General features: G+C 53.5%; 5 protein-coding genes across 5 annotated transcripts; 3 read left to right on the top strand and 2 right to left on the bottom strand.

The window, feature by feature from the left end:
* Nucleotides 1-264: 264 nt before the first annotated feature.
* AB675_582 (uncharacterized protein) lies at nucleotides 265-1,281 on the top strand (the record flags this gene model as incomplete). Its single annotated transcript, XM_018146070.1, has 4 exons — nucleotides 265-410; nucleotides 456-654; nucleotides 702-989; nucleotides 1,042-1,281. 4 exons carry the CDS (start codon nucleotides 265-267, stop codon nucleotides 1,279-1,281), a joined length of 873 nt encoding a protein of 290 aa, XP_018005835.1.
* A 496-nt stretch (nucleotides 1,282-1,777) lies between these two features.
* On the bottom strand, nucleotides 1,778-3,465 carry AB675_581 (Caffeine resistance protein 5; the record flags this gene model as incomplete). The annotated part of the gene is made up of 2 exons (XM_018146059.1): nucleotides 1,778-1,930; nucleotides 2,020-3,465. 2 exons carry the CDS (start codon nucleotides 3,463-3,465, stop codon nucleotides 1,778-1,780), a joined length of 1,599 nt encoding a protein of 532 aa, XP_018005377.1.
* A 1,097-nt stretch (nucleotides 3,466-4,562) lies between these two features.
* Nucleotides 4,563-6,402, top strand: AB675_580 (Baeyer-Villiger monooxygenase; the record flags this gene model as incomplete). The annotated part of the gene is made up of 3 exons (XM_018146048.1): nucleotides 4,563-5,485; nucleotides 5,562-6,222; nucleotides 6,283-6,402. The coding sequence occupies 3 exons, from the start codon at nucleotides 4,563-4,565 to the stop codon at nucleotides 6,400-6,402; spliced, it is 1,704 nt and encodes a 567-aa protein (XP_018005652.1).
* Nucleotides 6,403-7,196: 794 nt separating this feature from the next.
* Nucleotides 7,197-8,286, bottom strand: AB675_579 (Retinol dehydrogenase 12; the record flags this gene model as incomplete). The annotated part of the gene is made up of 2 exons (XM_018146036.1): nucleotides 7,197-8,093; nucleotides 8,140-8,286. 2 exons carry the CDS (start codon nucleotides 8,284-8,286, stop codon nucleotides 7,197-7,199), a joined length of 1,044 nt encoding a protein of 347 aa, XP_018005392.1.
* Nucleotides 8,287-9,430: 1,144 nt separating this feature from the next.
* Nucleotides 9,431-10,139, top strand: AB675_578 (uncharacterized protein; the record flags this gene model as incomplete). The annotated part of the gene is made up of 3 exons (XM_018146027.1): nucleotides 9,431-9,571; nucleotides 9,630-9,663; nucleotides 9,889-10,139. 3 exons carry the CDS (start codon nucleotides 9,431-9,433, stop codon nucleotides 10,137-10,139), a joined length of 426 nt encoding a protein of 141 aa, XP_018005496.1.
* Nucleotides 10,140-10,729: the final 590 nt, after the last annotated feature.

Below are 10,729 nucleotides of genomic sequence, written 5' to 3'. Positions count from 1 at the left end.
AATTAGTCTCCTAACAGGCTCTGCTAACTTCGCAAAGCATTAGAGATTTTCCGAGGACTGCTTTTGAAAGCACAAAAGGAACGACTAGCACCTACCAAAAATTTCGATAATTGGTGCTCAAAGGATGGACCGGACATCCAGGGGTCGGCGAGGCTGCAAGAACGTTCGCCAAGATCTCGGCTAAGCTGCCTCTTTGGAAAACATCGATCCCCCAGGTTCAGACAGTGTCTTTACGACTATGGCTTCATGCCGCCAGCAGCCAACATGAGGATTTCAAACGCTCTTGTTCACGCCGTGAGCCTCCTCGGGGTCAGCCAAGCCGTTCTAGGAGCCTCAAGCTGGACGTTCAGCGATGCTACCGTTTCGGTCCAAGGCAAGGGTAGCGGTGTCGGGAGCGGATCGAAAGAGAAGTAGGACACTGCTGTTCGCAAGTTCTGACAGGACTGACGATGTAGTCTGAGCCCTAAAAGCCCACTCACGAAGCCGTTCGTCCTCGGTGCAAGCGATACTCTGAAGGTCGTCCTCACAACAAAGGAAGGCAAGACTTCGAAGCGTCCACAGCAAGCATCTCTTCTCCTACGGGATCCTGCAACGGATCTCGATGTTACATATCCTCTGAGCACCAAGGAGTCAGGAAAGGGCAAAATCGACCTGGTAAGCCCCCTCGCCAGGCTACGGTGGCAGACACTCATCGATCCTAGTCCCACAGAGACCTCCCGCTTCAATTCCTTCGCAAAGACACTGTCCTCTCAGCCTACTTGATCCTTGCCTCGACCGGCGACGCTGATGGCTACTATGAGCGCGCATTCTCCGTGGGCGTCAAGGCCGACCCTACGGCCACGACTGGCTCAACCGAGAAGCCCCTGCGGTACGGCAAGCTGCCAGAAATACACCACATCTTCCGCTCCGATCCCAAGAGTCCAAACTTCGTCATCGTAGCATTCTTCACTGTTGCTGCTGCGGCTACACTCCCGGTGCTACTTGGCTTGGTAAGTCTTCTCCAGAGCTCCAACAATGCAACAGAGACTGATAGTCTTGCAGTGGCTACAAGTCGGCGGAAACCTCAACCACCTGTCCAAAGCACTGTCAGACGCACCTGTCTCGCATGCTCTCTTCTTTGGCTCGATCGTCGGCATTGAGGGCATATTTTTTCTGTACTATACGGTCTGGAATCTGTTTCAGACGCTGCCAGCACTTGCAGCCGTGGGAATTGTAGCATACATCAGCGGCAGCCGTGCCTTGACAGAAGTACAAGATCGTCGCCTAGCAGGCCTGCGTTGAGGATAACAAGCAGTGGATCACTTCCCTACTGGGCTGCTCAGAAGCCGACCAAAGCGCACGTTAAATGGTTCCACAGAAGCCGTGGCGATGCAGGACTCATGAGCGCGTCAAAGCCGACGAAGCGGAGGAAGAGATCCGCCGACTGTCTGCCAGCACCGATTGCGACGTACTCTGATCCTGTGAGGTGGCCTGGTCTCTCCGCAGATTCGTGCAGCTCACCTCTGGCCAAGGCTGTTCCACTGCGCAGCAGCGTGCGTCTGCTCCCACGCTGAACAGCTGCTGCCCATAGGAAGACATTTGAGCCGCTGTCATCCAGAAAACAACGCCTGTGCTGGGTCTGATCTGGCCTGGGTGCGACCGCGGAGCTTCCGGTGTGTTGTGCAGCGAGGTCAGGATAGCACGCAAGTCAGCTGTCATGGAATGAAGTTCAAATGTCAAGTCTAAAATAGGTATCGATAGGTTGCCTACGATATGCGATGTCGTGACCTCAGTCCCCTCATCCAGGCCCTTCCATTATCTCCCTTGCAATCTTACTCCTCCTCCTGATCCTCTCCCCATTAAACACCAACACCCACGGCACCAACGTCAACAGCGCGCCCACCCCGCCCAGCAAGCAACTCGCTCCCAAAAATCCCAACCCATTGAACATCTGCACCGTGAACAGCGGAAACGCCGCCGCGCCCATATTCCGACAGAAACTCTGTCCCGCCAAGGCGCTGCTCGCGTAGCATGATATACATCCGCGAGATAGTTGAAGACGGCGAGGTAGATGCTGAAGATTCCAACTTGCGCCACGCCGAGTGCAATGACGGGGGAGATCCAGTGGATGTGGCTTGAGGAGGTGGCGCCGAACCAGAAGAGGCCGATTGGGAGGAGGGCGCTTTCTAGGCAGGCGAAGTACAGGCGGCCCTCGGGTTGCTCGAGGAGGTGCGGCCACCACTTGCGGGCGGCCTTTTCTTGGTAGATGGACAGCAGGGCGCCAACGATGGCGCCGACGGTCAGGGAAATGAAGACGCAGCCGTTCTCCTGGACGTCGAAATTATGGCGGGCGGTGAAAACGAGAGGAATGGCGGGAAGCGTGAGGTAGAGGGTGGCCCAGGCGAAGGCTGCCCAGAGCGAGAAGAAGAAGACGACTGGTTCTGTGGAGAGGAGCTTGAACGGAGTTGTGGTCGAGAGGTAGATCATTCGTTGGATCGAGGAGCGTTGCTCGTCGGCGAGGACGCGGTAGCGGATTAGGTGGGTGGGCTGGTAGGTGTCGGAAGTGGGCTTTTCTGTGGGTGGAGGGAAGTGTTCGGACTTTTCGAGTGCTTCGAAGTATGTGTTGAGTGCCTTGGCGCGCCGCGAGAGTAAGACTGACCCTCGAGTTTCTTTCAAGAAGAAGAACATTGCGGCTAGGAGGATACCGTCGAGAAACAATTGATGGTAGAACACCCAGCGCCACGAGACTCGACCGATGATGAAGCCAGACAGGAATGGACCCATGCCTGTACCAGCGAGAGCGCCGCCCGAGTAGATAGCCATGGGCGTATTACGGTCCTCTTTGTGATAGATGTCGGCCAATACACCCCCTATGATGGTCGAGAATGTCGATGCAGATCCACCTACGAAGAAACGTGCGACCAGCATGCCAGCGAAGCTGTCGGTTAGGGCACAACCAATCTGTGCAGCAACGAAGACAACACAGGAAATGATGAAGACGGGTTTCCGTCCATTGATCTCCGAAAACGGTGCCAGGAACATGGGAGCAATTCCAAAGCCCAGACACCAGGTCGTTACTCCCACATTGAATGCTACTGTGCCGATGCCCCATTTCGCCATCAGTGGCTCCTTTGCCATGGAGTACGTCCCAGCACTGTAGGCGGCACAGAACGTGGCGAACGTGCATAGAATCAGAACGACAGTCTTGCGTGAGCTTGACCAGCTGAACGGCGACTCGTAATTCCTGAGATTTGGCGGTTGTGGAGCATCGGCGTGAATATGCGTGGTCGCATACGCTGGCAGAGCGGTCTCGAACTCGAGGTACTCATATCTGACGTCGCTACTGTAAGGAGGTTCCCGATCGGCGTCTATGTCTTTGTGGTCCAGATCCTTTATAGGTACTTCGACGTCGCCGGAGGCCTGACTCGATAGGCTCGCACTGTCTCGCCTCGTCCGCCTAACGGGATCGTTCAGATTGCCAGACATGGTCGCCAGGTTGCCTGTTTCGGTTTCAGGGTCAGACGTCCATCGAATGCTTCAGTGTACTGCTGGACGGAGCACAGCAAGTATCGAATGCTGTATAAAGGAATGTATGTTGGATATGAGTCAAAGGCTCATTGACGAGTTCGGTGAACTGTCCGTCGAATTGCTAAAATCTCTTCTACTTCTTAGTAATAGCAAGCGTATTCAGACGGACGCCTCGTGAGACCGTCGGCATTGATGAAGCTTCGAGCGCTCTGTTTGAGTGGACTCGCGCTGTGCTCTATATTCAGTACGCGAACTGCCCAAGCATGACCACAACAACGGCGAAAACTCGTTGTGCTGGAGAAACGATAATGTGTACGTCTTCTTCACGGCGGGCATATCCGAGGTTAGGACGGACGGAAGCCACCTACGGCATCGACCTTTCGGCTTCGAATAGACGCGAGCCCTGTCGATCGTCACTAACTCCACGACGGACGGGCATGTCTTCCGGAACTTCTGTGAGTGCTCCTCAACGCGTCTCGCTGAGCGCGAGGTTCAGAGGATGCAACATGTCGGTAGGGAGGACTTTACAGCGAATTTCTGCCGACGTTCCGCCATTGACTTATGCTGGCTTACCTGATGGTCGAGCTGACCCGTGACAGCAGCTGCCGGTCTCAGGGCAAGGAACACGGACACGACACAGGCCGCCTTCCTTGTGACGAGCCTCACCCGGGCCCGCCCAAAGCTCTCGCCTAAGGCGTCAGTGTTGCAACCACGGACTCCGTGCTTAATACTAAAGTACTTACCACGATGTATCCCGAGGTCGCTTCCAAGTCCTCTGTGAGCTGGTACTACGACGCCCACTTCCAGGCACTGCCTAAACCTGGTGAAAATGCTCCTTCCACACTCTATAGATGCTCCCGGAGAGGTAATCCGATGCAGCTATCTCCCCCGCAAATGCACTCGGTTATCATGATTGACCTCGGATAGCCTCCCGCGTATCTACGCGTAGGAGGGCCTTTTCGCGATATGATGAACCCCTCCTGTATTTGACTGATCCTACTCATCCTGCCTGCGCGGGCTCGTCTAACCTCGCCAGACAGCTTTATTCAACTACTATGCAGCGAGATCTAGGACAGGGCCGTCTGCGCACGAACGGAGATCATGCCAACGGTGCCCATACAGAAGCGAATGGCCACGGTAATGGATCGAGGGACCTGCCCCTGGAGTTAGACGCACTTGTCGTCGGTGCCGGCTTCGCTGGCTGCTACCTGCTCCATCGCCTTCGTCAAGAGGGTTTCAGCGTGAAGATCGTGGAAGCTGGCACTGGCCTCGGTGGCATCTGGCATTGGAACAGCTACCCTGGCGCACGAGTGGACTCACAGTACCCCATCTATCAGTACTCACTGCCAGAGGTCTATCGGGGCTGGACCTGGAGCCAGGAATACCCGGATCATGTGGAACTGAGGAGATACTTTGACCATGTGGATGAGATTCTGGACATCAAGAAAGATGTCATATTTCAGACTAAAGTCGTTGGGGCAAAGTTTGATGAGACTGCTGATAGGTGGTTGATCGAATGTGACACTGGCAGGCAGATATCATGTCGTTTCTTCTTGTGCTGCACAGGCTTTGCAGCAAAGCGCCACTTTCCAGACTGGCCCGGGTTGGAGGAATTCCAAGGGACGATATGTCACTCCTCTTTCTGGCCATCCGAGGGTATGGACGTCAAGGGCAAGCGGGTAGCCGTGGTCGGTACAGGTGCGACCGGCATTCAGATAGCCCAGACAACGGCAAGAGATGCAGCTCAGCTCACAGTCTTTCAACGCACACCAAACCTTTGTTGTCCTATGCGTCAAGCTAGCATCGACCCAGAGAAGGCCAAGAAGGATATAGAGAGACTACCAGAGATATTTGCCGATCGAAACAAGACATACGCCGGCTTCTTATACGAGGCGCAGAAAGATATCAAGACTTTTGACCATACCCGGGAAGAGCAGGAAGCATTCTTGCAAAAGCTTTGGGATATGGGGGGCTTCAGGTATGCAAGATTTTCACGGCCACATCGGTCTGTGATGTGAAAGTATCGAGTGCTGACAGTCCCCTCCTCGATGCAGGCTTCTAGCAAATAACTATGGCGACATGCTCATGGACCCCAAAGCTAACCGGGTAGTATACGACTTCTGGGCCCGCAAGATCCGGGAGAGGATCACCGACGCAGAGAAGCGAGATACCCTTGCGCCGCTTGAGCCACCACATCCATTCGGCGGCAAGCGACTTTCGCTCGAGCAGGACTTCTACGAGCAGATGAACAAGCCCCATGTCTCGATCATCAATATCCGGCAGAATCCGATCGACCATGTTGTACGGGAAGGTATCGTCACTGCCGATGGGAAGCTACACCAATTCGACGTGATTGCCATCGCTACTGGGTTCGACTCGTTCACTGGTGGGCTTAAGGATATCAACCCGATCGGCGTGGGGGGTGCGCCTCTACGTGAGAAATGGAAGGATGGCACATATACGGCGTATGGTCTTACTGTCTCTGGGTTTCCGAACTTCTTCTTCTTGTATGGACCACAAGCGCCGACGGCGTACGCGAATGGGCCATCGATCACGGAGCCTCAAGGAGACTGGTGCGTTGATGTCATGAGGAGAATGCGGGAGGCTAAGAAGACACGCATTGATGCGACCAGAGAAGCGGAGTTGGAGTGGAAGAAGACCATAAATCATCTGCATAGCTTTACGCTGAGGAATGAGGTCGACTCGTGGTATATGGTATGTGTTCTAATGCTGACCTCTGACTTCATTGGGACAGATGCTGAATGTCTTATGTAGGGTGCAAACATTCCCGGAAAGCCACGAGAACCTCTCAACTATGCGGGTGGCATACCGAAGTACCTGGAGACGATCAATGGTGCTGTCGAGAATGGCTTTGAAGGGTTTGTACTCAGCTAATCACAGGACATGTGGCATAGCCTGGGGAGGCAAAATGTAACGAAAGACGCTTCTGCTCCTGATATGCGATTTATATGGCACCATGTCGAACATCATTGGACCACGATCACGGATAGGGTTCGCACAGCCTTCGTCTGACGGCGATTAATTTGTATCGGTTTGACGGGGAAAGGATATGATGTCTTGAGAAACACGGGGTATTTACTCAAGCCGGACGACGGCAACCAGGAGAAGGCATGTCTGTCCTCCCGAGTCGATCCTGCTGCATGTACAAGGTATCATCGCGGCCTCGAGTTGGAAAGCTGCATCAACAGACGACCATTTGCTGGATTAAGTAAGTCCTGGGCAATCTCCCAATCCAAGTGACTCATATATCTTCACCTCCTTACCCTTCGCTTTCCACGTCTTGGCACACGCAACATTTGCCAAACCTCCCAACTACCAGGCCAGGTAAATCGTCCAAAGAGCAAAAAGAGAGGTGGACTTGGTCTCAAGTCAGGAGATATGGTAGCTCGTCCTGGTATCGATCCAGGTGCCTCCAGGTTATGAGCCTGGCGCGCTAGCCAATGCGCCAACGAGCTCGAAATGTCTCGCTGATGTCTCTGATATCGAATTGTTAGATCAGAAAATGAGACTTGCAATACTTATGTGTCAAAGAAGGTTGTACTCCATCTTACACTTGACGAAGTTGAGTGAATGCGACTTGGCCAATTCACAAGCAAATGTGAATGGTGCTTAGTTTAACTGTCTCATCTCATCTCTCAGGGCACAGCATTCAACGCCGGCTTACACGATCAAGCAAAGCTCTGCCCAACGAGCCGCTCAGACAAGTTCCACAAACGATCCGCATTCTCATTCGATTCCGCCTTCGCCAATGCGCCAGTGCTGATCTGGCAATCACTCAAATATACGCCATAGTTCTCCTTTCCGTCGTTCGCCTCCGGGGCACCCAGCGCAGGATCCGTTGCTGCCACGAGAGTGGTCGCTGCGCCGGTGGCTTGCGTCTTCACCTTGAATAGACCGTTTTTGACCGCGTTTTGCAGGCTAGCGAACATCTCCGGAGGCATGTGCCGCTGCAACTCTGTCTGGATGACGCCGGGATTGACGGCGAAGCTGGTGATGCCACGTTGGTGGAAACGCTTGTTGAAACCGATGGAGAAGAGGAGGTTGCTAACTTTGCTTTGATTGTATGCTTCCCGAGGAATGTACGACTTCTGCTCGGGATCGGTCACGCCCCAATGCTTCAGTGGCTCGTACTGTGGCTGCTCCTCTGCAGGGAGAGTGTTGTTGGTCTTGTCGAAATTGATGTCGCTGAAGCGCACACCTGCTTGCGTTGGAGAGGAAGAAGACAGGTTGACGACACGAGCGCCCTTGCTGAGCTTGGGAACGATGAGGTTTGTGAACAGGAAATGACCGATGTGGTTGGTGGCGAAATGCATTTCGATGCCGTCCTCGCTAAGTTGGCGTTCAGGAATGAGCATTACTCCGGCATTATTGACCAGGATGCCGATGGCCTTGTCCGATTTGAGCACCTGGTCAGCGGCCGTCTGGACGGACTTCTGGCTCGACAAGTCCATTTCAATGCTGGCGTAGGCTACGTTCGGGTATTCCTTGCGTAGTGCGTCCAGGCTCTCCTGCATCTTGGTCTGCGAGCGACCTGTGATGGTGATGCTCTGTGGCGATTGCGATGCCTGTATGATATCAGTCACCGATCCCAAGGCCGATCGTGTCACATACAAATGCCTGTGCAGTCGCAAAGCCAATTCCCTGTCGATTCACGCCCGTGATGAGAATGTTCTTGCCATGAATCGAGGCAGCGAAAGCCTTGGCGACTTCCAGAGCTTCAGTATCTGCATTGAATTGTGTGCTCGTAGTCTTCGTCATGGCGATTGTTTGGCGGGTTTGGCCGATCTGAAAAAGCCAGGATGGATGAAATTGGCCGCCATCTTCACCACGGTGACCAAGTATCTTTATATATATGTTGGGAGATGTCGGATTTCTGATCTGGACATGCGTGTATACACTCTAAGTCGCCCGTCGCGGACGATAGCCACCACCTACGTTCCTTGAGATCATCAAAAATTCAGAGCCATGGTTCCACGTCGGACGTTGGCTAGGCGGTACGCGGCTACCTTGCAGGAGTTAGCACCTGGCAGGAGGTATGAGGTATGTATGCATGCCATGCATAGGGAGATAAATGAATCGTCAGGAGATAAGCAACAATTGTTACCTAAAGCATGCTCACTATGCGAAGGTTCGAGATGACGCTGACAGGGCTAATGTGCGAATGCCGAATCTGCACGATGTACCTATTTTGAGCCGAACAGCTTTCGCTAGCTCACGTCTAGAGAACATCGCAAGTCTCACTATGTTGCGTTTCATTCGGACGCTGGATCCAGTGATGTTTTGAATACTTTCTGCTGAGCCACGAAATCATCAAGCCCCAAACAATAGTCACGGAATGGCACCATAATCCTGGTCCCTAGCTGAGCGCCTGCGACTTTGAGTGTCCGAGCAAACGCCGGAAGGTGTGCGGTGACCGAACTGACCCTATTCGCGAAGCAGAGTAGGTACTTGTCGGACGAAATCATGCCTCTCTCGGGGCGGCAATGGACGGCGACCGTGGATTATTGATATATGCTGGCATGTGTCTGATTGAGTATGAGCAACGAGCCAGCGACGAGGTGCGAGCTTCGCGTTCCCGTCTTTAAGCTATGTATTCGTCTGGCTTGGCATTTAAGTACTTCCTACCGCCCGAGGTCAAGGAGAGTTCAGTGACGTTGCTGCTTGAGGGGAGGAAATCAAGAAGCCATGGCCAGTGCCTTCTCCAGGTACTGTACACCAGGTTCGCTCTCTCGCGAATGTCACGACCTGCTATGAGATTTGAGGTCAGCCATCGTCGGCATCGTTCAAGCACACCAAATTCGCAGCAACGGTCCCAGACTAACCACAGTCGAATCGTGCAGTGAATTTGGTCCAAATTCGCAGACCATTCTTGGTCTCTTGCCAGATCACAGGCGCTTACTCGATGTCGTCCTTATTCCGCACCACCACCACATATGATCCGATCGAGGCGCTCCTCAATGCCGACACCGATGACAAGCGCGATGAGCTGACCCAGAGGTGGAAGAACAACAAACTAGAAGAGCTCAACTTCATCGGTATTGTCGTAAGTGCTTTTCGCTTTCATCTTTGCTGTCGCCCTTTCCGTTGACCGCTCGCAACAGGGTGCTCTGCTAGCTGGCGTCCTGACATCGACGGGTTCTTGGCCTTCAGTCCTACCGGACGGCGCTCGCAGTCCCTGGACAGTTCGGGCTTGCTAGTTCTGTGGCATCATCCTTGCCCTTGCTTCAGTTCTCACGGCCGCTCAACAGTCCATCCGGCTGCATCGCCTGTCATGCCATATACGTCCCAACACAAGCATCCGCCGTTTGCTCACGAGGAACAAGCGTCACCCACGAAGTGGCAGACTAATGCCTCGGCAAGCCCAAGTCATCACCTGGCAACTGAGCGCAGTCTTCTTGACACTTAGTGTTTTGGCAATGCTCGGTGGCATGTTCATCTTGATATGGAGCTCGACTGGCTCCAATTTACCCGGGACTACTTGGTGGAACACCGATGCGAAGCTTGCCGTCACGTTCAGCATCGTTACCTTCGTCATCTTCCTTCTCTTTGTGTTTGAGCAGGTTACCCTGTACTCATGGTCTGGTCGCGATGACTCTACACAGTATGAATAGACCCAAAGACAGCATAGTCCATGCATGAGATTGGACCACGTTCACTAATAAGCTATGCCATGTTGAACCGCGGCGATGTCAGCTGTATGCTCACGGCCAAAAGCGCCTATCTCGTCAACGAATTAGACTGTCAGCGATTTTGCTCTAGCGGTCGAAGCATGTGATCTGTTCACCTCGCAGAACACCTTCTTATACACTAGCGATATGGTGCTGTCGATCTGCATGGCGAATTGCTGAGGAGGCTCGCGCTGCTGAAGCTTGCGGCACACATCTTACCTCTTAATTCTGCTAGACTGGGGTATGCGAACCGCAAGACTTGCTGCGGCGGGCCATGCAATTAAGTTGGATCGGACAGTTTCATGTAGTATTTCGGAAGTGCCTACCTGTGGTAGTTGTTTTAAAGCGTACCCGCCAAAATGGGTCTTTGGCAGAGTTGGTGGGAGGTGCCTCGGTAGTAGCCCAACAACGTCTTCACGAACTGCTGCTGTGCTCCCGACGATCTCAGACGGCCGGTCGTCGAACGAATGTAAAATATATCCAGTCGTCGACGTCCTTAGGAACAAAGCCCTCTGAGACGTCCGTTTGGAGCC

Source organism: Cyphellophora attinorum (genome assembly GCF_001299255.1).
Source record: "Cyphellophora attinorum strain CBS 131958 chromosome Unknown Contig1, whole genome shotgun sequence".
Classification (NCBI taxonomy): domain Eukaryota; kingdom Fungi; phylum Ascomycota; class Eurotiomycetes; order Chaetothyriales; family Cyphellophoraceae; genus Cyphellophora; species Cyphellophora attinorum.
Note: the sequence above shows the minus strand (reverse complement) of the source record. Positions and strands in the feature narration are given on the sequence as shown.